Here is a 26,388-nt window from a genome sequence, read left to right on the forward strand (position 1 = left end):
TGCTCTGGGGGGTGGTGGTCTCTGAGGAAGAGGGGAGGCTCCGGGGAGTGGGGGTCTCGGGGGAGGGAGGGGCCAGTGTGGGGGAGGGGGCTCTGAGGGATGGCCATGGCAGAGACCCCCGGTGGGTGGGAGCACGGGCGGGTGTCGGTGAGGGCGGCTGGTCAAGGTCAGGGGGAGGCCCACCCACTGTTGAGTGCCACCTCACGGGCTGCTGACCTCTGACCCATTGGCCACCAACCCACTGACCCAGGAAATCCCCCAGCCCCAAAAGGAAGCTGAGGCCCAGTGCGTGGGCTAATTACTGTGAGAGGCGGCTCATTACTTGGCCAATGGGAAACCCCGAAGCAACCGAGGAGCTGGTGACCCACGAAGGCCGAAGGCCAACGTTTTTGCTGGCTGAGCTGCACCATCTGCCGGGGGTGCCGAGAGCGGGGGCGGCGGGCACTGGGGGCGACCGCATGGCTGCCTGCTGTGCCCAAACCTGAATAAGGGGACAGAACCCCCCGCCCTGGCGCGTGGATTGGCGCTGCACGGATCGGCTCCATGCTTGCGGCACAGCACCGGCACTGCAGGCATGGCGGGGAGCACCGTGGACAGGTGTCGGCGATGCAGCCCTGCCCAAAGGCAGTTTCCAAAGGAGAGTGGCAGCCAGCTGGAAATGGAGGAGGAGGAGGAAGAGGAAGGGGACCTGCCCTCAGCTGGCCTTGCTGGTGGGGCAAGGAGCGCGGTGAGGTGGCAGCTGGTGCAGCCCGTCATAAACCCGCCTGTAGCAGGAGGGGTCAAGGCCAGTGATCAGTGTTCACTTGCCACGCCAGGGTAAAGGTAGCGGGCGAAAGAATGCCCGAGCTGGGGGAAGCACTTTGACCTTCACCACAGGGCGAAGCCGCGACGTGCCGGGATGGGCTCTGTGGACCGCAGGGTTCACGGTAGGTTTGGTCTGTGTCAGTAGCCGGGGCGGCACAGGTCGTTCCTGGGAACAAGACAGCAGAGAAATATAGGGAATAAAGAAACACCAGGAAAACACATTGGCACCTCCAAATAGTTCCCACTGAGACGGTGCCCAGGCGATGTCAAGACATTTGCTTTTCCGTAGCCCCGTGAGCGCGTGCTGCAGGCACACCGGACAGTGCAGCGAGCCGGTTGTCGCTCACCCGCCCGACCCCCTGGTTACGGTGAGCCTGGAAAATGGCCAGTGCGCAGGACGGCCAGGCAACTCTGGCAAGAGCAGTCTCGACCCACGCACCAGCTCCTCGCGGCTCGCTGGGGGTCCCCAATGCCAGCAGAGCTGAGAAGTGCCACCGAGCTCTGGCTGCCCCCAAAGCGGGGTCATTGCGTGTGGGTCATTGCATGGCTCTGCGCCTTCGGGGGCCCCATCTCTGGCAGGTGCCGCGGTGGTTTGCTGTGGAACGCCAGACGGCGACGCATGCCCTGCTCAAGGCTGCTGGCTGGCGCCTGCAGGCACTACAGGACACCCAGATTTCCGAAATCAGAGTGTCTTCTGCTTTAGAAAAACCATGGGGTTAAATATAGGAACAAACAGGAAAATGACGAGGAAAATCCCCAGCACTCTATTGTGTCACCACGTGAAGAAACAACCTCGCTGACTCTTTGGCAGCTGCCGAAGCACTGTGCCGGGCTCGTGATGGCTGCCTGGCCCCGGGGCTTGTGGCCAGCTGTCCTCCATGCCCAGGCCCTGCCTGCCGAGTGTCCCGCTGGCACCGTCCTTCCCCACTGCCACGGGCTCTGCATCGCGCCGCGCTATTGCCAGTGTTGGGGTGGGAAGGAGCTGTTCCACGAGCTGAGAGCTTTTGGCCTGGCTTGAGGGATCCACACCTGGCTTAAGCAAGTCCCAGTTAATTAGTTTAATGAAGGGCTGTTTGCATTTCCTGGGGAAGCCGAACAAAGCTGCCCTCGGTTAAGCAGAATGGCCCAGATAAAGAAAAATGGATTTCAACGAGAAAAACCAAAATCGTTTTTTTCTTTAGGAGGCTTTGGAGGGGGCCTGGCTGGGACAAGCTGCAGGAGGAGCACAACCCCCTGCCCTCAGTGGCCGCGACAGGGGGACAGAGGTGCCAGAGGGAACCTGAGGCGGGATGGAGGCACCTGGTTTGGGGCAGGGTCTCCTGCCCCACAGCGACGGGGGCTGTGGTGGTCCCGCCTCTGTGTCCCTCTGTCACAGGAGTCACTTCCCTTCCTGACACCTTCTAACCGGCCACGCGCTCTGTGGCCAGATGAAGTTTGAGCTCAAAAAAAGGGGAAACTTTAACAAAAATCCTGGCTTTCGTCAGGAAACATTGAACTTGGGTTCAAATGTTGAAGATCCTTTGGGAGAAGTCGTTTGGCTTCGTGTCTCCTGGGAGCAGGATGAGCCCCAGCTGCATTTGGTTGGGGTGTGTCTGCGTGGTCTTCTGTGCATCTGGGGCTTGGTGGGTGGATGGAAACCCTGCCAGGAGGAGGAGGAGGTGCTGAAGAGGAGGAAGAAGAAAAAAAGAAGAGGAGGAAGAAGAAGAAGAAGCAGAAGAGAAAGAAAAAGGGGTGAAAGAAAAGTAGGAAGAAGAAAAAGAGGAAGAAAAGGGAGAATAAGGGGAGAAAGAAGAAAAAGAGGAGAAAGAAAAAGAGGAAGAAGAAAGAGGAAGAAGAAGAAAAGGAGGAAGCAAAAAAGGAGGAAGAAGAAGAAGAGAAGGAAGAAGAAAAGAAAGAAGAAGACGACTAAGAAAAAGAGGAAAAAGGAAAAGGAGAGGAAGAAGAAGAAGAAGAGGAAGAAGTGGAAGAAGAGGCAGAAGAAGAGGAGGAGGAGGGGAGGTTGCCCTCCCTGTGCCCACCCCAGGCCACAGCATGGCCTCCCCTCACCCCCGGAGCTGTTCCGGCTTTGGTGGTGAAGCTTTTGGAGACGTTGGGTACCACGGGGCCACCCCACACTGATGCCATCACCTGGGCGGCGAGGTGGGCATGTCAGTTGGGTTCCTGGTCTTGTGGAGATGCCTGGCCAGCAAGTGAGAGCTGTGTGAGGCTGAAGGAAGGCAAGGGAAGGCCAGAGCCCCTGCGCCTCAGTGTGGGCTGGGATCTGACTGGCTGGGAGCAGCCTTGCGGAGAAGCCCTGGGGGTCCTGGTGGGCACCAAGCTGAGAAGGAGCCAGCAGCATGCTGGGCAGCGGTGGAGGCAGCAGGTGGTGGGCTGCTGACAGAGACTGAGGTGGCCATCCTGCTCTGCCCTGTGCCTGGCACCTTGTGTCCAGCTCCCCACAACTTGAGAAGGTTGTAAACATACCAGAGAAGGTCCAAAGGAGGCCATGAAGATGATCCAGGGGCTGGAGAGCCTGCCCAAGGAGGAAAGGCTGATGGAGTTGGGTTTCTTCTCTGTGGAGAAGGCTCAGGGTGGACCTCGCTGCGTACAAGGGGTGCTGTATGGGGTCTACGGGGCAGGGTTTTGGTAGTGGGGGGGCTGCAGGCATGGCTTCTGGTGAGAAGACACCAGGAACTGGCCCTGTGTTGGACAGAGCCAGCTCCAGACACTCCAGGGTGGACCTGCCGCTGGGCAAAGCTGAGCCCATCAGCGACAGTGGTGGCATCTCACGGGGGGAGACAGCGGGAGAGGAGCAGCCCTGTGGAGGCCAAGGTCAGGGGGGAAGGCTCCAGGAGAGATTCCCCTGCGACCCACGGAGCCCACGGTGGAGAAGTTTGCGAGGACAGTCTCCCATGGGTGGGAGCAGGGGAGAGCGCGAGGAAGACAATGTGGCAGAGCCGAAGCATCACAGACAGACCCCAAACCCTGTTCCCTGTCCCTCTGCAGGAGGAGGAAGAGGAGTTGGGAGTGAGACCAAGCCTGAGATGAAGGCAGGTGGGAGAGAAGATGTTTTAAAATGTTCCTATTTCTCATTGTCCTACGCTGGTATTAAGTGACAACAAATGAAATTAATTTCCCAGGGGTGGCTCTGTGTCGCCACAGTGGTGGCCAGTGAGCGATCTCCCCGTCCTTGCCTGCACTCACAAGCTCCTCGTCCTGTTTCCCCCCCGCCGCATTGATGGCGGGGGGTGGCAGAGCGGCTGGGTGGGCGGCCGGCAGCCAGCCACTGCCAACCCGCCCTGGGCAGCCACTGAGCAGATGGAAACTGCCCCTTTTCTAGGAGCTGTACGGCGAAGCCAGGGGGCACCAGGTGCAGGTGACACCAGGAGAGGTCTCATCTTGACCTGAGATGTGTTTTCCAGCCAGAGTGATCGACCTGCGGGACAATGCGGTGGAGTCCCTGTCACCGGAGGGGACCTCACCCAGGCTCCTTCATCGCAGAGGGTTGGACCAGGCCATCTTGGAGGTCCCCATCCCACCTGGGCTGGGATCAGCCTGAGCTTTGGGTGGACCTGGGTGGTTCCTCAGCTCCTCAGTGCTTCCTCAGCCAGTGGTTCCAGGGATCCCAGCTGACACGCTACTCCCCAGCAACTGGGGATGTCCCCAGCAGCACCCACCGAGCCAGGTGCCCCCAGAAGTGGACGAGCATTGGGGTGACCTGCTGGGAACAGTCTGTCCCAGCATCACCGGGGGCATCAAACCGTTTAGTGAAGGAGCAGCTTCTGGAGGCAACCACCAATGGCAGCACCTCGTCGCGCCTGTGTGGAAGGTGGCACATCCCCTGCAGAGGACCCTGTTCCCACCGGTGACCCTGCGGGTGTTTTGGGGTGCCCCGTGGGGCCGTGGCAGCGTGGCATCCCTGGCTTCTGCCACTACCTGCAGCAGCTCGGCAAAGGCTTTTGGCAGCGCAGGTTGCTGGGAGGAAGGAGGAGCTGCGAAGTACCCGTGGGCCACTGGGGCTCGTTGCCCTGGCACGATGCCGGCTGTGACCTGGCACGATGCCAGCTGTGACCGGCACCAGCTGAGCTCTGCCTTCCCCACACCAGAGATGAATGCCCAGCAATACCAGCCCTGATGGGTGCAGGGTGGAGGAGGGATGGATGCTGGGGATGGCGGCTGGGAGCCAAACCATCATACTGGTTTTAGCCACAAACCCCACCTCCTCTCCATATCTACTCCCCCATGCCACCTCACTCCCACCCAGCGCTGCGCCGGCACCGCGGCCGCCCCCTGATCACACCCCAGCTGCGGTGGCCAGAGCTGGGGCATCGTGCGGGGAGGTTTATTCTTTTATTGCCCTTAGCGAGACCACCCGGTCACAGGGATATTGGCTGCGATGCCAGCATTGCCGGTGGCGGCCAGAGGTGACCGGTGGCAGACATGCTGCAGGGCAGCCAGCTGGCCATACCACACTTGCTCCCGCACCTGCTTCTTACAGAAGATGAGCAAAGCCTGCAGCTCTCGGGGCTGCCGGTGGCTTTCCCGGCAACGCCACGTGCTGCTGGGACAAGCTTGTCCTGGAGCTGGACTGTTTGTACCGGAGCAATCACTGTTGCTGGCCTCACTCACCCCCAGCTGGGGCTTTCCCAGCACGAGGTGCCGGTCGTCCCAGGGTTTTCCCAGCCGCACTTCCCGGTGCCAGCCCTGGCACGGCTGGAGGGCTCTTGCCACCCCACCTGTAGGGCAAAATGCAGGTATCCCCCAGCCCAGGTGGGACGCAAACCCCCAGTCCCCAGCCCCGGAGGACGATGCCTTATCCATGAAGCCGCTTGACCCGACTGCCTGCACAGTGGGCACATGGCACCGTGGGCCAGGGTCACTGCCAGGGGCGCTGATGGGCACCAGCGCGTTGCTGGTGGTACCAGGGGGCATGAGGCGGCTGGTGGAGCTGTCGCCCTGGCTGCACTTTGGCTGTGGGAAGAGGTCACGGAGGTCACGGCACCGTGGCATACGCTGGGATGGGTGCCAGGATGGCTGCCCTGCCCCACCCCTGCTGTGGCATGGCTGTGCCAACACCGGGCACGGGGGCACCGGCAGCAGGAGGCTATGGGGCACCCGGCCATCTCCTGGGACATCGGCACCCGCTGTGCTGCGGTTGGGCTATACTGTTCCACGCCAAGCCACCATGCACCGTGCCATGCTGTGGGGTACCACGCTGTGCCGTGCCGTGCCATGTTGTGCCATCCCATGCCATGCTGTGCCATCTCGTGCCTTGCCATGCTGCTCAGCACTGATGCATCCATGTCTGTTGGGCACCACCACAGTGCTGCAAGGCGCGGCCAGCAGCCATGACAGGGCCACCGTGAGTCACTGCATCCCCTCACCGGTGGGCAGCGAGGTGCCAGCAGTGCCGGCAGGGCTGGCAGGGCTGTGGCAGGGCTGACACCCTTCCAAGCACCAGCACTGTGGGTGTGAAGGGACAGCTGCTGCGGCCACCGGCACCTCTCACGTCCCTGTGTCACGGGCACCGCACCACACAGGTGGCGACCTGCTTGGCACAACGCCGGTGTGGGGCATGGTTCCTTCCCGGTGGGGTGTCACAGGCACCCTGTGTGCCAGGGAGGGGTGCTGGGGCAGCCAACCACCCCTGGGGGAGCAGCACATCCAAGGGTGAGCCACGCACCTGATCTTGGTGCTTGGGCTTCAGGCAGGGACCGGGGGCGAGCCTGGCACCCAGGGGCGAGCCCAGCACCCAAGAAGTTGAGCTGAGCCCCCAAGGGCTACCCCAGCACCCAGGGGTGGGCCCAGCACCCAGTTGTAAGCTGAGCACCCGACAGTGAGCTGAGCCCCTTGGCGTGGACTGTGCACCCAGGGGTGACCCCCAGCATCCATGGGTGACCCCAGCACCTGAGCCAGGTGCCGGAGGTGAGCAAGGTGCCCGGGGAGGGCCCAGCACCCGGGGCTGGCCCCAGCACCTGCGGGTGACGTTCGCACCCGGGCATGAGCTTCGCACGGCAGCCGGTGCCAGAGCCGTGCCAGGGGCTGGGTGGGGGGACACCAGTGCCCAGGGTGGGTGTACCAGCACCCAGGGTGGGGTACCAGCACCCATGGCGCAGGTGAGGGTGGGGGGTGCTGGCAGCAGAGCGGGGACTCGGGGGGGCCGGGCACGGGCGCAGCTGCTGTGCCGGGCCCTGAGGAATGGTTAACCCGGGGCAATCTCACCCCGAGCCAATCACCGCCACGGCCCCGGGTGCTTTTACAGCCCTGGCGCCCCACGGCACACCGGCATCAGCACCGCCTGGGCAACCCCTGGCTTGGCGGCACTGCGGCCCACCGGTGCTCTGTGCCACGGGGACCCTGGTGCCATGACCCTGCTGCTGATCCTGCTGACCCTGGGTCTGGGGGCGAGCAGCCAGGAGCCCCCCGGTGTCACCGAGCTGGTGGCAGCACTCGAGGCCCTGCTGTCGTCGGGAAGCGGGTCCCTGCCCCACAGCGCGCTGCAGTCCCTCGTGGACATCGCTGCCAGCCGTGCGCAGTGCCACACCGGGCCGTGTGGAAAGGTGAGTGCCCGCGCCGGCAACGCCGGGCCGTGTGGAAAGAAAGGCAGGGCGGGCAGTGAGGGTCAAACTCCAGCTCGCCAGCGTGCCATGGCGCGGCACAGCACGGCACGGCACGGCTCGGCATGCCTCAGCACCACACAGCGCTGGGCAGCGGTGCGTGGCACGACATGGCACTGCCTGGCCTGGCATGGCATGGCGTGGCGTGGCGTGGCGTGGCACAGCACCGCGTGGCACCATGCAGCGGTGCATGGCACGGCACGGCACTGCCCGGAATGCCTTGCAGCACTGTGCTGCGGCGCTGCACAGCACTGCGTAGCACCATGCGGCAGCGCACGGCACAACTGGGCAAGGCACAGCACAAGGACGCAGTTCTGAGCCTCGTCACCCCCTGCACCTGCCCCAGGGGTCCCTGTGGTGCTAGTGCCTCTGTGCGGGTGTGGGGGGCACCAGGGGTCCCCAAACCCCATGGGGTGCACAGCCATGCCATGCCTGCCCCTGTGCCCTGGGGACTGGCCCTGCTGCCCTGGGGTGCTTCTGACCCCTGCTCTTTCTGGGGTGCCCAGGGGGTCCCACGGCGGGCTTTTGGGGTGCCCATGGGGCTGGGGGCCCCTGTAGGGGTGCCAGTGTCAGTCCCACTGTGACCAGTATCCCTGTGCCCAGTGGTACCATTGAACCCCCGGCACCCAGACCCCACAGCACCCTAACCCCATGGCATCTTGACTCCCCTGGCCCCAGAGCACTCTGACCCCCATGGCACTGTGACCCCCAGCACTCTGTCCCCATGGCACCTTGACCCCCCCTGTCCCTGCAGTGCATCTCTGGGGGCGCCATCCTGGCACTGGCAGGGAAGCCAGGTGCCACCGCCCAGCTGGAGGCCACCGACCTGCCCTGGGTGGGCGCCGCTGTCCTGGCCACCCTGTGGGACCCCCCTGCCTCCTGCACCGACGCCACCTTGGGGCTCTGGGCTGCCCGCACACAGGCGCTGCACCGTGCCTTCACCGCCACTGCCACTGCCACCAGCACTGCCACTGCCATCAGCACTGCCACCAGCACAGGCAGCGGCAGTGGCGGCCCCAGCTTGTGGGAGGTGGCGGCTCTGCTGGCAGCCGTGCAGCCCAACTACCGCAGCAACGACAGCCACGAGGTGAGGGGACGCGTGGCACAGGGGGGACACTGGGGGCCATGGGATGCAGTGAGGGGACACACTGCACCGCCACAGGCAGGTGTGCCCTCAACGTAGACAGATGTGCCCCGGGGAGGTGACGCACAGCACAGCCATCACTGCACAGACACATGCACCCCAGGGAGGTGACACTAGTGGCACAGCCAACACAGTGTGGCCACATGTGCCTTGGGGAGGTGACCGCTGTGTCACAGCCACCATTGCACAGCCCCCCGCACCCTGGGGAGGTGACACGTGGCACAGCCACCATTGCACAGCCACATGTGCCCCGGGGAGGTGACACATGGCATGGCCACCATTGTGTGCCCCCCTGTGCCCAGGGGAGGTGACCACCATGTTGCACTGTCACATGTGTGGTGGGGGTGTTGGCGGGGGTGCACGGTGTGGTGCGGGCAGTGATGGCGGTGTGGTGCAGGGCTGTGTGGATGCAGCGGGCGTGCTGGCGGCAGGGGCGGCAGTGTCACCACGGGTGGGGGCCGGGCGGGTGCTGGCGGCCCTGGGTGCCCTGGTGCTGCACGGCCGCTGCCTGCGCCCCCCACCCACCCCCAGCTTCTTCCTCCATCGCTTTGGCCGTGGCGGCCTCTCACCAGTGGGTGAGTGGGGGGTGGTTTGGGGTGCTGTGGGGCAATGCGGGGTTATGTGGGGTGATGTGAGGTGATGCGGGGTGATTTGGAACAGTGTGGGGTGCTGTGGGGCGATGTGGGGTGATGTGGGACGCTGCGGGGCTATGTGGGGCTATGTGGGGTGGGGGGCAGTTGCCCCCTGAGGGGGCAGGGTCGTAGGGGCAGCCAGGTCCTACTGGTGGCAGGGGGCGGGGGGGCGGTGCTAGTGTGGGGCAGGGATCTGTGGGGTGGGGGAGATGGGGCAGGAGCAATAGGGCTGTGGGGCTGTGGGGCTGTGGGGTGGGAGGGTGTGGGGCAGAGCGTGGGGCAGGGGATGTGGGGCAGGGGGTGTGGGGCAGTCTGTAATGGCACCTGGCAGGGCTGAGCGTCCCTATGAGCAGCCACCCAGGGGCCACCCCCAGGCCTGGGGCCCCCTCCGGCCATGGGGACATGGACCGGGACAGGGACAGACACCCCATGGTGCTGCCCCTCCCCCACACTCAGAGGCAGCCGCAGGACACGGTGAGTGGGGGCACCGGGAGGGGGGCAGGGTGCCTGGGGGGGGTGGATCAGGGTGCTGGGAGGTCAGGGTGCCCTGGGGAGGGTCAGGGGTCCCTGGGGGGTCAGGGTGCTCATGGGGGGGGTCAGTGGTCCCTGGGGGCATCAGGGTGATAGGGGAGGGATCAGAGTAATGGGAGGTCAGGGGTCCCTGGGGGGGGCAAGGGTCCTTGGGGGGGTCAGGGTGCCCTGAGGGAGTCAGGGTGCTGTGGGGGGGTCCCTGTTGGTGGTCGGTGCACCCCGGGGGTGTGGGTGCCTGGCACTGAGGTCATGCCCCCCAGAGGTACCTGCCCTCCCCCACACTGCTGCAGGCCCTGGGGCTGCCCGGGGCGGCCGCACTGCCCCGGGGGCAGCTCCCACGCCTGCGCCCCACGCAGCAGCAGCAGCAGCTCGCCTGCCGCCCCCCCTGCCGCCGGACCCCTACTGCTATCCGCGTGGCCACTGGCACCATGGCTGCCAGCCCCACAGCCACCAGCCGTACAGCCACCAAACTGATGGCCACCGGCCCCACAGTCACCAGCCCCACAGCCACCAACCCCACAGCCATGGGCCAGCTCAGCATTGCTGAGAGTAAGTGCAGAGGGGGACCAGGTCCTGCCATAGCATGGGGTGGCATTGCGCACCCCTGGGGACAGGGACAGTGTCCCACTGTGGCATGGGGTGGCATCACCTAGCCGCAGGGACAGTGTCCTGCTGTGGCATGGGGTGGGTACAGTGTCCTGCCATGGCATGGGGTGGCATCTGCTGCTCTGGGGACAGGGACCATGTCCCCTGTGGCTTGGGGTGGCATCACCCAGCCCTGGGGACAGGGACAGCGTCCTATCATGGCACGGGGTGGTATCTGCTTGCTGTGCTGGGGCTGGGAGCATACTCCTGCTGTGCCTGTATCCCTGTGCTGTGACGGCCCTGTCCCTGCAGGTTACGTGCTGGGGTCATTGGCAGGGCTGGGGCTGTCCCTGTGCCCGCTGCTGGCGCTGGCGCTTCTGCGGTGTCCCCTCTGCCACCGTGCCCAGCGCTGCCTGCGCCCACTGCTTCTGGGGCTGGCAGCCGGCGCCCTCACCGGGGACGCCCTGCTGCACCTCCTGCCCCAGGTGGGACATGGGGGACATGGTGACATGGTGGGGGCACAGAGACATGGGGACACAGCAGGGACATGGGGGGACATGGCGGGGCACAGCGTCATGGGGGTATCAGAGGGACATGCGGGAAATGTGGGCATGGGGACACAGCAGGGGCATGGGGACATGGCGGGGTTGGGGACACGGGGGGACATGGGGCATGGGGACACAGTGACATGGAGACACAAGGTCATGGAGGGGCAATGGGACATGGTGGGACATGGGGACACAGGGGGGCAGGGAGGGCACGGGGATGTGGAGGGGACATGGGTGTACGGGGGGGACACGAGGCCACAGAGGGAACGGGAGGGGGCACATGTTGGGGGGGGACGCGTGTGCCCGCTGGCGTGGCAGTGCCCATGCATGTGCAAATGTATCGATGCGTGTGCTCTTGTGTGCGTGCGTCCCTGCGCGGGCGTGTTTGTGCTGGGCATGTGCTGACATGGGTGCGATTTTGCAGTCGCGTGTCAACGCACACGTGTGCACGCTGCCCTGTGTGCGTGTGCACACACACAGGCCTTTTTGCACAGCCCCACGTTTGGGCACATGCAGACTGGGCACCTGCGGCCGTGCACACACGTGTGTAAGCCTGTGCGTGTGTGCACACGTGTGTATGGGGCTGGGCTGACCCCTGCCCCCCTGTGCTGCTGCAGTTCCTGGGGCTGCACACCCATGGTGGGGGTCCTGGTGCCCACGACGGGAGTCCCGAGCTGCCCTGGACCCTGGTGGTCGTGCTGGGCGGGCTGTATGCCGCCTTCCTGCTGGAGAAGCTGCTGGGAATCCTGCTGCCCCCCCGGCCAGAGGTGGGGGCTGCGGGGCAGGGTGGGGGTGTTGGGGGCAGGGAGCCCTGTCTATGGGGCAGGGACCATGGAGCTGTATCCATGGGGCAGGAGACCCACACGCCCCCTGCCCCCAGGTGAAGGCAGACGAGAACAGTCTCAGCCAGAACCCCCTGGAGCTGCAGAACCGGGGTACAGCACCACTCCCCGCCCCCCCATCCCCCCGGGTAAAAAGGGAACCCGACCCAGGTGGGACTCGAACCCACAATCCCCAGCTCCGGAGGCTGATGCCTTATCCATTAGGCCACTGGGCCGCTGCGCGGCTGCCGGCGGGGCCGAGCTGCTGCTGGGGGCCGGGGGCCGGGGGCCGGGCGGGCGGGGGGCGCTGTGGGCGCTGTTGGGGCTCTGGGGGGGCTCCGGGGGAGCCGCGGGTGTCCGGGAGTGCTTGTGGGTGCTGGGGGGGCGTCCGTGGGTGCCCGTGGGGGCCGGGTGGGTTCCCTGGGGGTGCCTGGGGGTCCTCATGTGTGCCCGTGGGTGCCCTGTGGGTGCTGGGTGGGTGCCCGTGGGTGCTGCATGGGTGCCCTGTGGGTGCCCATGGGTGCCCTGTGGGTGCTGGGTGGGTGCCTGCGGGTGCTGCATGGGTGCCCTGTGGATGCCCATGGGTGCCCTGTGGGTGCTGGGTGGGTGCCTGCGGGTGACCCGTGGGTGCCCTGTGGGTGTTGGGTGGGTGGCCATGGGCGACCTGTCAGTGCCCATGGGTGCTGGATGGGTGCCCTGTGGGTGCCCATGGGTGCTGGGTGGGTGCCTGTGGGTGACCCGTGGGTGCCCTGTCTCCCCTAGGCCCACAGGTGCTGCCCTGCATGGTGACCCTGGGGGACGCGGCCCACAGCGTGGCGGATGGGCTGGCCCTGGGGGCTGCCTTGGCCAGCTCCTGGCGAGCTGGGGTGGCCACCGGGCTGGCCCTGCTCTGCCATGAGCTGCCCCACGCCCTGGGTGGGTGCTGGTTGCTGGGGGGGCTGGGGGGGGCTGGGTGCCCGATGTGGGGGCTGTGAGGCAGGCGGTGGGTGGCAGGTGGGTGCTGGGTGGGTGCTGGGGGAACGAGGGGGGTTGGGTGCTGGGAGCTGGGTGGGTGCGAGGTGCCCGGGGGTGCCAGGTGTGGGCTCTGGGTGGGTGTGGGGCTGTGGGGTGGGTGCTGGGTGCAGGGTGGCTGCCAGGTGGCTGCCCTGGCTGAGCTCTGTGTGTGTGCTGCGTGTGCTCTGTGTGTGTGCCACATGTGCCACATGTGCCGCATGCTGCATGTGCCGTGTGTGCCACATGCGCTGTGTGTGCTGCGTGTGCCACATGCGCTGTGTGTGCTGCATGTGCCACATGCGCTGTCTGTGCTGCATGTGCCACATGTGCTGCATGTGCCACATGGGCCACATGTGCTGTAGGGGACCTGGCGGTGCTGGTGCAGGCGGGGCTGAGCTGGCAGCGGGCGCTGGCGCTGGGGCTGGCGGGGGCCCTGCCCATCCTGCCGGGGATCTACATCGGGCTGGCCCTGGGCACCGCAACCGCTGCCCGCACCTGGCTGGGCGCCCTGGCCACTGGCCTCCTCCTCTACCTCGCCCTCTGTGACATGGTGAGTCAGTGCTGATGGTGCCGCAGCGTGTGCTCGGTGTGTGCTGCTCTGGCTGTGCCGTGCGGGCCATGGTGTGCCATAGGTGCCGAGTGTGCCGTGCCACGTGTGTTGTGCATGCCACGTGTGCCATTGCATCTGTGCCACAGGTGCCATGCTGTGTGTGTCGTGTGTGCCACATCTGCAACGTGTGCTGTGCTGGCTGTGCCATAGCTGCCACGTGTGCCATGCCATGTGTGCCACATGTGCCACTGTGTGGCTGCCAAGCCATGCGTGCCATTGGTGCCATAGGTGCTGGCTGTGCCATGCCATGTGTGCCACACGTGCTGTGTTCTGCATGCCATGCTGTGTGTGCTGCACTGGCGTGCCGTGTATGCTGTGCCAGGTGTGCTGTGCCATGCCACGGTATGTGTGCTGTGTGTCCTGTGTGCCGTGCTGTGTGTGCTGCACTGTGCACGTGCGGTGCCATATGTGCCGTGTGTGTCACACTGCGCGCATGGCACCCTGGTGTGTGTGCTGTGCCGCACTGTGCTGGCTGCCCCCTCTGCCATCCAGCGGCACCATGCCCGCCATGCTGGGGGGACGGCCGGCCACGTGCCCCTCTGAGCCTGTGTCCCTCCAGGTGCCAGCCATGGTGGCAGCACGGGACCGGCAGCCATGGGTGCTGCTGGCGCTGCAGAGCACTGGGCTGCTGGCAGGCTGGGGGCTGCTGCTGCTGCTGGCCCTCTACGAGGACAGCATCCTGCGCTGAGCGCCACCGGCAGCGCCCCCCAGCCCCGCTGAGTGCCGTCCTGGCACCACGTCCTCTGGGCATGGCCTGGCATGGCCCAGCACCGCGCCCCAGCACCGAGCACCGGCCCCTGAGCCGCGCCCCAGCACCCCGGCATGGCCGGCGTGGGCCAGCATTGCCGCCGCCACGCCCGGGCGCCCTGTCTGTGCTGGCGGGCACAAAAGCAGCCAAATAAAGATGGTGGCGGGTGGTGGCGCCACAATGCCCGAGCCCCAAGGCTGTAGGGCTGGGGGGCCTATGGGGCTGGGGGCCTATAGGCCTGGGGGGGCTATGGGGCCTGGGGGCTATAAGGCTGGGGGGGGGGGGTAGGGCCTGGGGGGCTGTAAGGCTGGGGGGTTATAGGGCTGGGGGGCTATGGGGGCTGTAGGGCCAGGGGGCTATGGGGCCAGGGGGGCATGGGGCCGGGGGCGGCTGTAGGGCCAGGGGCTGGCCCAGGCTGCACAGCCCCTATGGGGCCCTATGGCCTGTGGGCAGCCTATAGGGTGCAGGGCCCCTATAGGGTGCAGCCCCTGGGCACGTGGGGCTGCTATAGGGTGCAGAGTCCCTACAGGGTGCAGCCCGGGGGGGTGCAGAGTCCCTATAGGATGTAGGCTTCCTATAGGATGCAGGGTGTCTGTAAGGTGCAGGGTGCCTACAGGGTGCAGCCCAGGGAGGTGCCGGGCCCCTATAGGATGCGGGGTCCCTATGGGATGTCGCCGGGGGCTGCCGGGCCGCCGGTTGCGGGCGGAGGGCCGCCGGAGGACCGCCCTCTCGTTGGTGGCGGCACAGCGCGGCCCGCGCGCCGCCGCTCTAGCGTGAACTTCCGGCCTCTCTCTGGCAGCCGCGGGCCTTGGGCCCAGCTTCCGGCGCTGCGTGCGGAGCGAGGCGGGTGTGGGGGGCGGTGGGGGGCCCGTGGGGCTGAGGGGGACCCCCGTGGGGCTGAGGGGATGCGTGGGGTGATGGGGAGTGAAGGGCCTGTGGGGGAGATGTGGGGCGAGATATGGGAGGCTGGGGGGGGGAGCCCTGTGGGGCTGAGGGGGACCCCCATGGGGCTGAGGGGATGCGTGGGGAGATGTCGGGCTGAAAGGCCTGTGGGGGAGATGTGGGGCGAGATATGGGGCTTGTGGGGGAAGTGTGGGGCCCGTGGGGATGTGGGGAGAGCTGTGGGGCGATATGGGGCTCAGGGGCCTGCGGGGGAGCCACGGGGCGAGATCTGGGTTCCTGGGGCCTGTGGGGCTGAGGAGCCCGCGGGGGGCTGGGGGGCAGCGTCGGGCTGAGGGCCCGTGGGGGGCAGCTCAAACCCGAGTGAGCTCTTTTTGGGGAGAGAGGGGCAGAACCTCGCCACAATCGGGGATCTCTCAGGGTGCTGAGCCACCCTGTGGGCCCGGCCCCCCAGGAAGCCCCTGGTTTTGCTCCCTAGGGGGGTGTCCACGGGTGGCACAGCCTGCGGTGGGGGCAGGGTGATGTATGCCGTCTACAAGCAAGCCCACCCCCCCACGGGGCTGGAGTTCTCCATGTTCTGCAACTTCTTCTCCAATGCTGAGCGCAACTTGGTGGTGGCTGGCACTTCCCAGCTCTATGTTTATCGCCTCAACCATGACTGCGAGGTAGCATCCCCACCCCCCGAAAAAAAGCCCCCCTAAACCCTCCTTGTGCCCCTCTCCCCCCAAATTTTGAGGGGTGTGTATATTGGGGGCTGATGCTTAGGCCCGTTTTCCCTTGCAGACAGCTGCTAAAGGAGAGAGGAATGTGGGTAGGTGATGGGGCGGTGACCCCCCCCCCCCCCCGACTCTTTTTTGGGTGATTTCCCCCTTTTTAGCATTGAGGGGGTCCCTGTGTTGTTGGTGTGCCCATGAGAGACCTCCTGGGACTGGGGGGGTGCAGTGGGGAGAGCCGGGTTTGGAGATTTACTCCCAAGAGATGAGCTGCGGGGGCAGATGGGGGCGGAGGCAGGGACAGCACGAAGGAAGGGCAGGGACAGGCAGGGATAGGGGTTGGGCAGGGGCGTCCCACTCCCAGAGCCGCTGGCCAATGTGGGGGTGACAGCAAGCTGGGGCAGCTGACACGGGGGTCAAGAGAGGGGATGCCCCTCGGGGAGGTCTGGGCAGCACCCCCCTGCCTGCCCTGCCCACCCTGCTCGCTCTGCCTGCTCTTTCCTGCCCGCAGAAGGCAAAGGGCACAAGGAGAAGCTGGAGCTGGTGGCCTCCTTCGCCTTCTTTGGCAACGTCATGTCCATGGCCAGTGTGCAGCTGGCGGGGGCCAAGCGGGACGCCCTGCTCCTCAGCTTCAAGGATGCCAAGGTGGGCTGGGGGCCCCCGACTCCCTGGCTGGGGGGGGGGTTGGCAGGGGGGGCTCCTGCCCATCACCCCCTTCCCATTCCAGCTCTCTGTGGTGGAGTACGACCCTGGCACCCACGACCTGAAGACACTCTCCCTCCACTACTTTGAAGAGCCGGAGCTGCGGGTGGGTGCCGATGCTGCAAGGTTTTGGGGTTCCCCCCTCGTGGTGGTGGTTCCCTAAGAACTCGTGTGTCCCCTCCCTGGTTTTGCCGGCAGGACGGCTTTGTGCAGAACGTCCACATCCCCCGTGTGCGTGTGGACCCTGATGGGCGCTGCGCCGTTATGCTGATCTATGGCACCCGGCTGGTGGTCCTGCCCTTCCGCCGCGACACCCTGACAGATGAGCACGAGGGGCTGGTGGGAGAAGGGTGAGTCCCCCCACGCCGCTGCACTGCGAACCACCGCCTCCCTGCCACCCGTGGGTGCTGGGGGGGGTCTCCTGAGCTATCCCCCCGCCACCTGCAGGCAGAAGTCCAGCTTCTTGCCGAGTTACATCATCGATGTGCGGGAGCTGGACGAGAAGCTCCTCAACATCATCGACATGCAGTTCCTCTACGGCTACTATGAGCCCACCCTCCTCATCCTCTTTGAGCCCAACCAGACCTGGCCAGGGTGAGCCTCTCACGATGCCCCAGGGGGGCCCTTGCGGTGTGCCCCAGGGGGTGACGCAGCCCTTGTCCTTGCGCAGGCGGGTGGCGGTTCGCCAGGACACGTGCAGCATCGTGGCCATCTCCCTCAACATCATGCAGAAGGTCCATCCTGTCATCTGGTCCCTCAGCAACCTGCCCTTCGACTGCACCCAGGCGCTGGCCGTCCCCAAGCCCATCGGTGAGTGACGGTGACACCATGGTGATGGTGCTGTGAGACCGTCTGGTGACGGGGGGTGGTCTTTCTCTTGGCAGGAGGAGTGGTGATCTTCGCTGTCAACTCACTGCTGTACCTCAACCAGAGCGTGCCGCCCTACGGCGTGGCCCTCAACAGCCTCACCAACGGCACCACCGTCTTCCCCCTGCGTAAGGGCTGTCCTCCTCCTCCTCCTCCTCTTCATCCTCCTCCTTGTCCTCGTCCTCCTCCTCCCTGTCCTGCAGCAGGGTGGGGGCTCTCAGCTGCCCTCTCCCCACAGGCATGCAGGACGGGGTAAAGGTGACGCTGGACTGCGCCCAGGCCACCTTCATCTCCTACGACAAGATGGTCATCTCGCTGAAAGGAGGGGAGATGTAAGCTGTGGGGCGGCCGTGGGGCACCAGGGGGTGTTGGTGGGGCTATTGTGGAGCCCCGTGTCCTTGTGGCCGAGGGTGCCACCGTCCCTGCTGTGTCCCCTCTGTCCCCAGCTATGTCCTAACACTGATAACAGATGGGATGAGAAGCGTCCGCTCCTTCCACTTCGACAAGGCGGCTGCCAGCGTCCTCACCACTTGTGTAAGCCCTGGCAGGGCAGAGGGGAAGGTGGGGACCCCTGTGTCCTCACTGTGGGGTCCTCTGTCATCCCCCATCCCCCCTGGCAGATGGTGACGATGGAGCCAGGGTACCTGTTCCTGGGGTCACGCCTGGGGAACTCCCTGCTGCTCAAGTACACTGAGAAGCTGCAGGAGCCCCCTGCCAACGGGGGCAAGGAGCCACCTGACCGGCAGGTGAGGCCCTGGGGGACCCCAAGCTCCCGCCCCAGATCCCAAACCCCATCCTGGGTCCCCAAACCCTGTTCCCAGATACCCAGACCCCCACCCTGGGTCCCCAAGCCCAGCTCCAGCGAGGGGCCCTTGGGGGCAGTGCAGAGGGGCTCCCAGCTCTCCCATCCCTGCAGGAGGAGCCCCCAGTGAAGAGGAAGCGGTCAGAGTCCTCGGGGACCTGGGCAGGTGGGTGCCAGCACCGAGACCTCCCCCGGTAGCCACGCCGGAGGCTCCACCGGCATGGGGAAGGGGTCTGACAGGGAAAGTGGGGTCTCAGTGTCACTGGGGCTGGTGACGGGGTGGCACGATAGTGACGCGGGCTCCCTGTGCCGCTGGCTAGGAGGGAAATCGGCGCCGCAGGATGAGGTGGATGAGATCGAGGTGTATGGCAGCGAGGCACAGTCGGGCACCCAGCTTGCCACCTACTCCTTTGAGGTAGTACCCCTGGAGGGGGGGGACACCCTGCTGCCCCCTGCCGTGTCACCCCTGCATCCTCGTCCCCCTCATCCCTTCCCCTCCAGGTCTGCGACAGCATCCTTAACATCGGCCCCTGTGCCAACGCCGCCATGGGCGAGCCGGCGTTCCTCTCAGAGGAGGTGAGTCCCGGCACGGGCTGGGCAGCCCCGGTCCCTGCCTGCCGCTGCCACAGCCCCGGTGTGGGGACAGTGTGGTGACATCAGCCGCTTCTCCTGCTCCCAGTTTCAGAGCAGCCCGGAGCCGGACCTGGAGATCGTGCTGTGCTCTGGCTACGGCAAGAACGGAGCCCTCTCCGTGCTGCAGGTCAGGCTGCACCGCCGGTGCCGCGCTTGAGGCCAGGGGCTGCGGTGACCCCCAGGCAAAGTCGGTCCCCGTGCGAGTCCTGCCCCCCGCCCCCTGCCCCCCCAGCACTGTGCAAAGGCCTGCCCCGTTGGGAGCGTCCGCGGCAGGTCAGGTACCGGTGCCACAGCAAGGACCTGGGCCAAACCAGGGCTGCCCCCGAGCGCTGGGCGCCGCCTGTACCCGCCCAGCCACACCGCCCGTGCCGCCCACGCTCCCCACACCGCCCGCACTCACCTTCCCCCTCACCCGCAGAAAAGCATCCGGCCCCAGGTGGTGACCACCTTCGAGCTGCCCGGCTGCTACGACATGTGGACCGTCATCGCGCCACAGAAGAAGGAAGAGGTGGGTGGCCGTTGTCCCCCCACCGCAAGGGGACATCCATGCCCCTGTCCCGGCATGGTGGTGTTCACCGGGGCTTCTCCTTCCAGCCGGATGACGCCACGGCGGGGGAGAACGCTGAGAAGGAGCCTGCTGCCCCCAGCCCCCCTGAGGAGGACGGCAAAAGGCATGGCTTCCTCATCCTCAGCCGCGAGGACTCCACCATGGTGCGGCTGGGGCCGGGGGAGTGGCCGGGGCGACAGGGTGGTGGCAGAGGGCTGGGTGGCACGTGGCTGTGCCAGCTGTGGTGGCTGCTGGGTGCTGGCCATGCCATGTCCAACCTGGTGTGCCCCGTCCCTCAAAGATCCTGCAGACGGGGCAGGAGATCATGGAGCTGGACACCAGCGGCTTCGCCACGCAGGGCCCCACCGTCTTTGCCGGCAACATCGGCGAGAACCGCTACATCGTCCAAGTGTCGCCGCTGGGTATCCGGCTGCTGGAAGGAGGTGGGTGATGGTGGGTGGCGGGAGCACCCGTGGGTGCTGCGGGCCCTCCCTCCACCCCCGCTGCCCCTCCCCGGCTGCAGTGAACCAGCTGCACTTCATCCCGGTGGATCTGGGCTCGCCGATTGTGCACTGCGCCGTCGCCGACCCCTACGTGGTGATCATGAGCGCCGAGGGGCAGGTCACCATGTTCGTCCTGAAGAGCGACACGTACGGGGGCCGCACGCACCGCCTCACCCTGCAGAAGCCCCAGCTGCACCACGTGAGTGCTGGTAGCCAAGTTCCCCCTCGGCGAGGGGTCCTGGCGTGGCCACGCAGCCCCTGGCAGCTGCCCTCTGGTGTCCCCAGCAATCCAAGGTGATCGCGCTCTGCCTCTACCGGGACATCAGCGGGATGTTCACCACGGAGAGCCGGGCAGCCAGCACCCGGGACGAGCTCTCCCTCCGCACCCACTCGGAGGCAGAGACCCTCATCCAGGACATCAGGTGGGCGCTGGCAGCTGCCGGTGAGGTGCTGGGGACCAGGCTGTCCCCTCACGGGTGTGCCCTGGCGGGACACGGGCATGATGGCTCGGTGTTTTTCTCCTGGTGGGCGCAGCAACACGGTGGATGATGAGGAGGAGATGCTCTACGGGGATTCAGGGGCTCTTTTCAGCCCGGCCAAGGAGGAGCCGCGCCGCAGCAGCCTCCCCTCCACTGACCGGGACCCCCACCAGTACAAACCAGAGCCCACCCACTGGTGCGTGCTCGTGCGGGAGAACGGCGCCATGGAGGTGAGAGGCTGGCGGGGGTACCGTGGGGGGGGGGGGGGGACGGGGACACGCCACTGCCACGCTGTGGTGGCGATGTTCCCTGCCCTACACCTGCCCGTGCCGTAGATCTACCAGCTGCCGGATTGGCGCCTGGTGTTCCTGGTGAAGAACTTCCCGATGGGGCAGCGGGTGCTGGTCGACAGTTCCTTTGGGCAGCCGGCGGCCCAGGGCGACGGCAAGAAGGAGGAGGTGACGCGGCAGGGGGAGCTGCCGCTGGTGAAGGAGGTGCTGCTGGTGGCACTGGGCAACCGCCAGAGCCGGCCCTACCTGCTGGTGAGGGCTGCGGGGGAGTGTGGGGGTTGGGGGGGCCAGGGGGGTGTTGGGGGCTGCGGGGGGCGGTGGGGGCCAGGGGGGTGCTGGGGGATGCTGGGGTCTTGGGGGTGTGTGTTGGGGGGGGTATTGGGGATACTGGGGGGATGTTGGGGTCGTTGGGGATGCTGGGGTGTGTTGGGGATACTGGGGGGATGCTGGGGGACATTGGGGATACCGGGGGGATGCTGGGGGCTGTTGGGGGATGCTAGGGGGCATTTGGGATGCCAGGAGGCACTGGAGGGATGCAGGGGATGCTGAGAGATGCTGAGGGTGCCAGAGGGATGCCGGGGAGGGGGTGGTGTTGCAGATGCCAGGGGTGCTGGAGGGACGCCAGAGATGTTGGGGGATGCTGGGGGATTGTGGGCAATGCTGGAAGGATGCAGAGGGATTTCAGGGGGTGCTGGGGATGTTGGGGATGCCGGAGGGATGCTGGGAGATGTGGGGGATACCGCAGGTGTGGGTGGATGTGTGGATGCCAGAGGAATGCTGGGGGATGCTGGAGGGATGCCGAGGGGGATGTTGGTGATGCTGCAGGGATGCTGGGAGATGTGGGGGCTGCTGGAGGGATGCTGGAGAAATATGGGGGCTGCTGGAGGGATGCTAAGGGATGCTGGGGATCCCTGGGGGATGCCTGGGGGATGTTGGGGATGCCAGAGGGATGCCGGGAGATAGGGGGAATGCTGGTGGAGGAGCAGCGGGGCTCAGCCCCCGGCTGCCTGGCAGGTGCACGTGGATCAGGAGCTGCTCATCTATGAGGCCTTCAGCCACGACTCCCAGCTGGGCCAGAGCAACCTCAAGGTCCGGTTCAAGAAGGTGAGAGGCGGGGAGGCTTTGCCAAGGCCCGTGCCACCATGGTGCTGGTGCTGCCACGGCCCCCCTGCCGCGGTTTCCCCCGCCACAGGTCCCCCACAACATCAATTTTCGAGAGAAGAAGCTGAAACAGTCCAAGAAGAAGCCAGAGAGTGCAGGGGGCGAGGAGCCGGGGGGGCCCCGTGGCCGCGTCGCCCGCTTCCGCTACTTTGAGGATATCTACGGCTACTCGGGGGTGAGTGTGGTCATGGCAGGGACCGGCCGGGTCCCCCCAGTTTTGCTGAGGGTAACCGTGTGTCCCTGTCTGTCCCCCCCAAGGTTTTTATCTGTGGCCCCTCCCCACACTGGCTCCTGGTGACTTCGCGGGGGGCCCTGCGCCTGCACCCCATGACCATCGACGGCACCGTCGAGTCATTCGCTCCCTTCCACAACATCAACTGCCCTAAGGGCTTCCTCTACTTCAACCGGCAGGTGGGACTGGGGGGTTCCAGGGGAACTTGAGGGGGTCGGGGGGGGTTCCAGGGGGGTCGCAGGGTATTTGTGGCCCTCTAGGGGCATCCTGGCAAGGATTTGGGGAGTTTCGGGGGTGTCCCACAGTGTTTGGGGGGCTCTGGCAGGGTTTGGAGGGGTCATGGGGGAATTTGGGGGGTCCCAGTGGAGTTGGGGGGGCTCTGGGGGATTTTGTGGGGTCCCAGCCACACTGACGGGTTGCTGCTGGGACAGGGGGAGCTGAGGATCAGCGTCCTGCCGGCCTACCTCTCCTACGATGCCCCGTGGCCCGTACGGAAGATCCCGCTGCGCTGCACCACACACTACGTCGCATACCATGTGGAGTCCAAGGTGGGTCACCGCGCTGCACCGGGGGTCCCTGCCTGCTGCCAGGCTGTGCTCTTCCTCCCCAGGGTGCCCCCACCCCGCCTCCTCCTCCTCCTCCTCCTTCTTCTCCAAAGTAACCCCGTCCCATTGGGAAGCCACTGAGTGCCACCGTCTCTGGGGCAGGGGATGAAGCTGGGCGGGGGGCTCCCCTGGTGTCTCCCTGTCCCTGTGCCAACGCCGGTGTTGCTGGCAGGTCTATGCTGTGGCCACCAGCGTCATCAACCCCTGCACCCGCATCCCCCGCATGACCGGGGAGGAGAAGGAGTTTGAGAGCATCGAGCGGGGTGAGTCCCCTGTTTCCCCACCCCGTCCCCCCAGCCCTGTGTCCCCCTCGTGCTGAGCTGTGTCCCCCCCTTCCCTGCAGACGACCGCTACATCCACCCGCAGCAGGAAGCCTTCTCCATACAGCTGATCTCCCCGGTGAGCTGGGAGACCATCCCCAACACCCGGTGAGCACTGTGGAGCTGGGCCAGGGGTGTCCACCCCTATCCCCCACACGAAAAAAGACCCTCAGGGCTGGGTTTCACCCTTGGTTGGGGATTTGTGTCTGATCCTGCCCCCCTGTCCCCCCAGCATCGACCTGGAGGAGTGGGAGCACGTCACCTGCATGAAGACGGTGTCCCTGAAGAGTGAGGAGACGGTGTCGGGGCTGAAGGGCTACATCGCCGTTGGCACCTGCCTGATGCAGGGTGAGGAGGTGACCTGCCGTGGACGGGTGAGTGGGGGCCACCTGGGGGTCCTGGGGGACACCTGGGGGTCTCATGGTACACACAGGGGTCACAGAGGTCTTGGGAGGGATGGCTGGGGGGTCTCAGGGGACACACAGGGGTCCCAGGCGTTGGGGGAGGGATGCCCAGGGGTCTCAGGGGACAGTTGAGTGTCTTGGGGGATGCATAGGGGTCTCAGGGAGGACACAAGGGTCCTAGGGGCCTTGGGGATGCTTGGGGGGGGGTGTCTCAGGGGACAGTTGGGGGTCTTGGGGGACAGTTGAGGGTCTCAAGGGACACACAAGGTTCCCAGGAATTTTAGGGGGACACCTGGAGTCCCACCCAGGGGTCTTGGGGGATACTTGGGAGTCTCAGGGGATAGTCAGGGGTCTTGGGACACACACAAGAGTCCTGGGGGACAGTCGGGGGTCTCAGGGGTCTCGGGGACAGTTGAGGGTCTTGGGGGACACCCAGGTCTCTCAGGGGACACACAAGGTTCCCAGGGATTTTGCGGGGACACCCAGGCTCCCACCCCAGGAGTCTTGGGGAACAGTTGGGGGTCTTGGGTGACACCTGGGAGTCTCAGGGGACAGTCGGGTCTCAGGGGACATACAAGGTTTCCAGGGATCTCAGGATCCCACTGAGGAGTCATATCCAGGGGTCTTGGGGGATACCCAGGGGGGCTGTTGGGGCTTCCAGGGGACACCCATAGGTCTTGGGGGGCCACTGGGGGCAGGGGGCCTGGCACAGGGAGGGCTGCCCCCACCCCTGCCCACACTGCTGCCCTGCACTGGGCTGGGGGTGGCCCAGCTCCTGCATGTCCCTGTGTCCCCCCAGATCCTCATCATGGACATCATCGAGGTGGTGCCGGAGCCAGGGCAGCCGCTGACCAAGAACAAGTTCAAGGTCTTGTACGAGAAGGAACAGAAGGGTCCGGTCACCGCCCTCTGCCACTGCAATGGCTACCTCGTCTCGGCCATTGGCCAGAAGGTGAGGGGCCACCGAGGGGCTGGAGACCCCCCATGGGTCAGGGCACCCTCTGTGGGGACACAGAGGGGCTGGGGACCCCCCTATGGGGATGCTGTGGGGTTGGGGATCCCCCGTGGGCTGTCCGAGTGGCCACCGTGGGGCCACAGACTCCTCTGTGGGGCCACCAGAGGGCCAGGGGACACTCTGTGGGGCCTCTAAGGGGCTGGGGACCACCCCCATGGGAACACTGTGAGGTTGGGGACCCCCTTTAGCATATCCATGGGGCCACTGTGGAGTTGAGGACCCTCCGTGGGGCATCTGTGAGGCCACCACAGGGCCAGGGGACCCTCCAGGGGTCCACCAAGGGGCTGGGGACCCCTACAATGGGCCCACCAAGGGGTTGGGGACCCTCTGTAAGGTGTCCGTGAGGCTGCCCTGGGGCCATGGGCCCACCGAGGGGTTGGGGACCCTCTGTGGTACCACGGCAGGTTTGGGGTGTCACCTGTGTCCCCCCATTTCCCCACTGCAGATCTTCCTGTGGAGCCTGAAGGACAATGACCTGACGGGGATGGCCTTCATCGACACCCAGCTCTACATCCACCAGATGATCAGCGTCAAGAACTTCATCCTGGCCGCCGACCTGATGAAGAGCATCTCCTTGCTGCGCTACCAGGAGGAGAGCAAGACCCTCTCCCTTGTTAGCCGGGTAAGCTGTCGTGGTGGTGGTGGCGGCACGAAGCTGGCTCACCGCCCCGGCACGACTGCAGCGAGCCGATGGGTTGGTTTTTTTCCCCTTGCAGGACGCAAAGCCCCTGGAGGTGTACAGCGTGGACTTCATGGTGGACAGCACCCAGCTGGGCTTCCTGGGTCCGTGGCTGTGCTGCCGTGGCAGCGGGAGCGGTCTGGCGGGCTCCGGCGATGCCGGTGTTTTCAGCTCTCCAGTAAAACTCTTCGTCTTCCCGCAGTGTCCGACCGTGACCGCAACCTCCTGGTGTACATGTACCTGCCGGAAGGTGAGGGGCTGCTGGGGGGGGCTCGCTGGGCGCTGCGCCAGAGCGGGGCTGTGCCGGATCGGGGCTGGACCACTGCCATGCCGGGCCGTGTGGTGCCACACCGTGATGTGCCGCCCCTCCGCAGCCAAGGAGAGCTTTGGCGGGATGCGGCTGCTGCGGCGCGCCGACTTCCACGTGGGCGCCCACGTCAACACGTTCTGGCGGACGCCGTGTCGCGGCGCTGCTGATGGCCCCAACAAGAAAACCAGCGCCTGGGAGAACAAGCACATCACCTGGTTTGGTGAGCCCCGGGTGCTCGGGCTGGGGGCGGGTGGGTGGGGGTGGGCTGCCAGGATTGGGGGTGCAGGGGTGCTGCAGGGCTCGGTGTCCTCGGGTTTGGGGTGCCGGCATCGGCAGCACCCCAGGTTTTGGGGTGCAGGCGGCGCCCCACTCCCCTTCCCCATGCCGGGGCTCCCCCGCTGCCTGCAGGGTCATGGCACTGGGGGGCTTGACCCCCCCCCCACAACCCCCCGGGCCCCCCTGACGGCCCCTCACAGCCACACTGGACGGGGGCATCGGGCTGCTGCTGCCCATGCAGGAGAAGACGTACCGGCGGCTGCTGATGCTGCAGAACGCGCTCAGCACCATGCTGCCCCACCATGCCGGCCTCAACCCCCGCGCCTTCAGGTACCGCGCCCCGCGCCTCCCCCCCATCCTGTGCTGCGCCCGCTTGTGCCCCACGGCTGCGCTGGTGCTGTGGGGTGTCACTGGGAGGTCCCCGGTGCCGGTGCCACCCCGCGGCGGTCGCCCGCAGGCTGCTGCACGTGGACCGGCGCATCCTGCAGAACGCGGTGCGCAACGTTCTGGACGGGGAGCTGCTGAACCGCTACCTCTACCTCAGCACTATGGAGCGCGGCGAGCTGGCCAAGAAGATCGGCACCACGCCGGACATCGTCAGTGGGGCTGGGGCCGGGGTGTGGGGCAGGGCCATGGGGCAAGGGCAGAGCTGTGGGGCAGGGCCGTGGGGTGTGGGATGTGTGGCAGGCTGCCCTCAGCACCACAGGTCTCTGCCACACACATGCTGTGTGCTGGGGCTCCCTGCCCCACACATTGTGCCCCACGTGCTGCACCCCATACAGATGCACGTGCCCCCCACCCCCCTGACGCTTCTTCCCCCCCCCCCACAGATCCTGGAGGACCTGCTGGAGATCGACCGGGTGACGGCTCACTTCTGAGGGACCCCCAGCCCCCCCAGCCCCAGAACTTTTATAAAGAAAAGAGGAAAAGCAGCCCTG

At 66.0% G+C, this 26,388-nt stretch overlaps 2 protein-coding genes and 1 non-coding gene across 4 annotated transcripts; 2 read left to right on the forward strand and 1 right to left on the reverse strand.

The window, feature by feature from the left end:
• Positions 1–11,824: 11,824 nt before the first annotated feature.
• On the reverse strand, positions 11,825–11,897 carry TRNAR-CCG. Its single transcript has one exon. It is a non-coding gene; the product is annotated as a tRNA-Arg (tRNA).
• A 413-nt stretch (positions 11,898–12,310) lies between these two features.
• SLC39A4 (solute carrier family 39 member 4) lies at positions 12,311–14,125 on the forward strand. Its single transcript, XM_037378672.1, has 3 exons — positions 12,311–12,576; positions 13,017–13,204; positions 13,824–14,125. Exons 1-3 carry the CDS (start codon positions 12,444–12,446, stop codon positions 13,950–13,952), a joined length of 450 nt encoding a protein of 149 aa, XP_037234569.1. The 5' UTR covers positions 12,311–12,443; the 3' UTR covers positions 13,953–14,125.
• Positions 14,126–14,799: 674 nt separating this feature from the next.
• Positions 14,800–26,383, forward strand: CPSF1 (cleavage and polyadenylation specific factor 1). 2 transcript variants are annotated; one of them, XM_037380927.1, is made up of 38 exons: positions 14,800–14,855; positions 15,391–15,577; positions 15,696–15,723; positions 16,137–16,270; positions 16,353–16,433; positions 16,526–16,677; positions 16,775–16,921; positions 16,998–17,137; positions 17,212–17,322; positions 17,433–17,526; positions 17,641–17,728; positions 17,815–17,940; positions 18,111–18,162; positions 18,317–18,411; positions 18,498–18,572; positions 18,676–18,756; positions 19,048–19,137; positions 19,224–19,340; positions 19,478–19,619; positions 19,700–19,878; positions 19,965–20,101; positions 20,214–20,388; positions 20,494–20,700; positions 21,463–21,552; positions 21,641–21,784; positions 21,868–22,020; positions 22,273–22,389; positions 22,619–22,709; positions 22,790–22,874; positions 22,999–23,140; positions 23,970–24,122; positions 24,631–24,807; positions 24,902–24,968; positions 25,067–25,114; positions 25,239–25,394; positions 25,651–25,780; positions 25,908–26,046; positions 26,281–26,383. In XM_037380927.1, exons 2-38 carry the CDS (start codon positions 15,434–15,436, stop codon positions 26,326–26,328), a joined length of 4,335 nt encoding a protein of 1,444 aa, XP_037236824.1. In that variant the 5' UTR covers positions 14,800–14,855; positions 15,391–15,433; the 3' UTR covers positions 26,329–26,383. The 2 variants fall into 2 exon arrangements, with proteins under 2 accessions (XP_037236824.1, XP_037236825.1); XM_037380928.1 differs by lacking the exons at positions 25,908–26,046; positions 26,281–26,383 and having other exon boundaries at positions 25,583–25,699.
• The last annotated feature ends 5 nt before the right edge of the window (positions 26,384–26,388 follow it).

The sequence above is a fragment of the Falco rusticolus genome, chromosome 3, assembly GCF_015220075.1.
Source record: "Falco rusticolus isolate bFalRus1 chromosome 3, bFalRus1.pri, whole genome shotgun sequence".
In the NCBI taxonomy this organism is placed as follows: Eukaryota; Metazoa; Chordata; class Aves; order Falconiformes; family Falconidae; genus Falco; species Falco rusticolus.

Bases quoted from the DNA above. Each gene is read 5' to 3' on its own strand.
- SLC39A4 (XM_037378672.1), top strand. From the start codon at position 12,444: ATGGTGACCCTGGGGGACGCGGCCCACAGCGTGGCGGATGGGCTGGCC. The intron at 12,577-13,016 runs GTGGGTGCTGGT...CATGTGCTGTAG, and splicing joins TGAGCTGCCCCACGCCCTGG to GGGACCTGGCGGTGCTGGTG. The intron at 13,205-13,823 runs GTGAGTCAGTGC...GTGTCCCTCCAG, and splicing joins ACCTCGCCCTCTGTGACATG to GTGCCAGCCATGGTGGCAGC.
- CPSF1 (XM_037380927.1), top strand. From the start codon at position 15,434: ATGTATGCCGTCTACAAGCAAGCCCACCCCCCCACGGGGCTGGAGTTC. The intron at 17,138-17,211 runs GTGAGTGACGGT...TTCTCTTGGCAG, and splicing joins GGCCGTCCCCAAGCCCATCG to GAGGAGTGGTGATCTTCGCT. The intron at 18,573-18,675 runs GTGAGTCCCGGC...TCCTGCTCCCAG, and splicing joins CGGCGTTCCTCTCAGAGGAG to TTTCAGAGCAGCCCGGAGCC.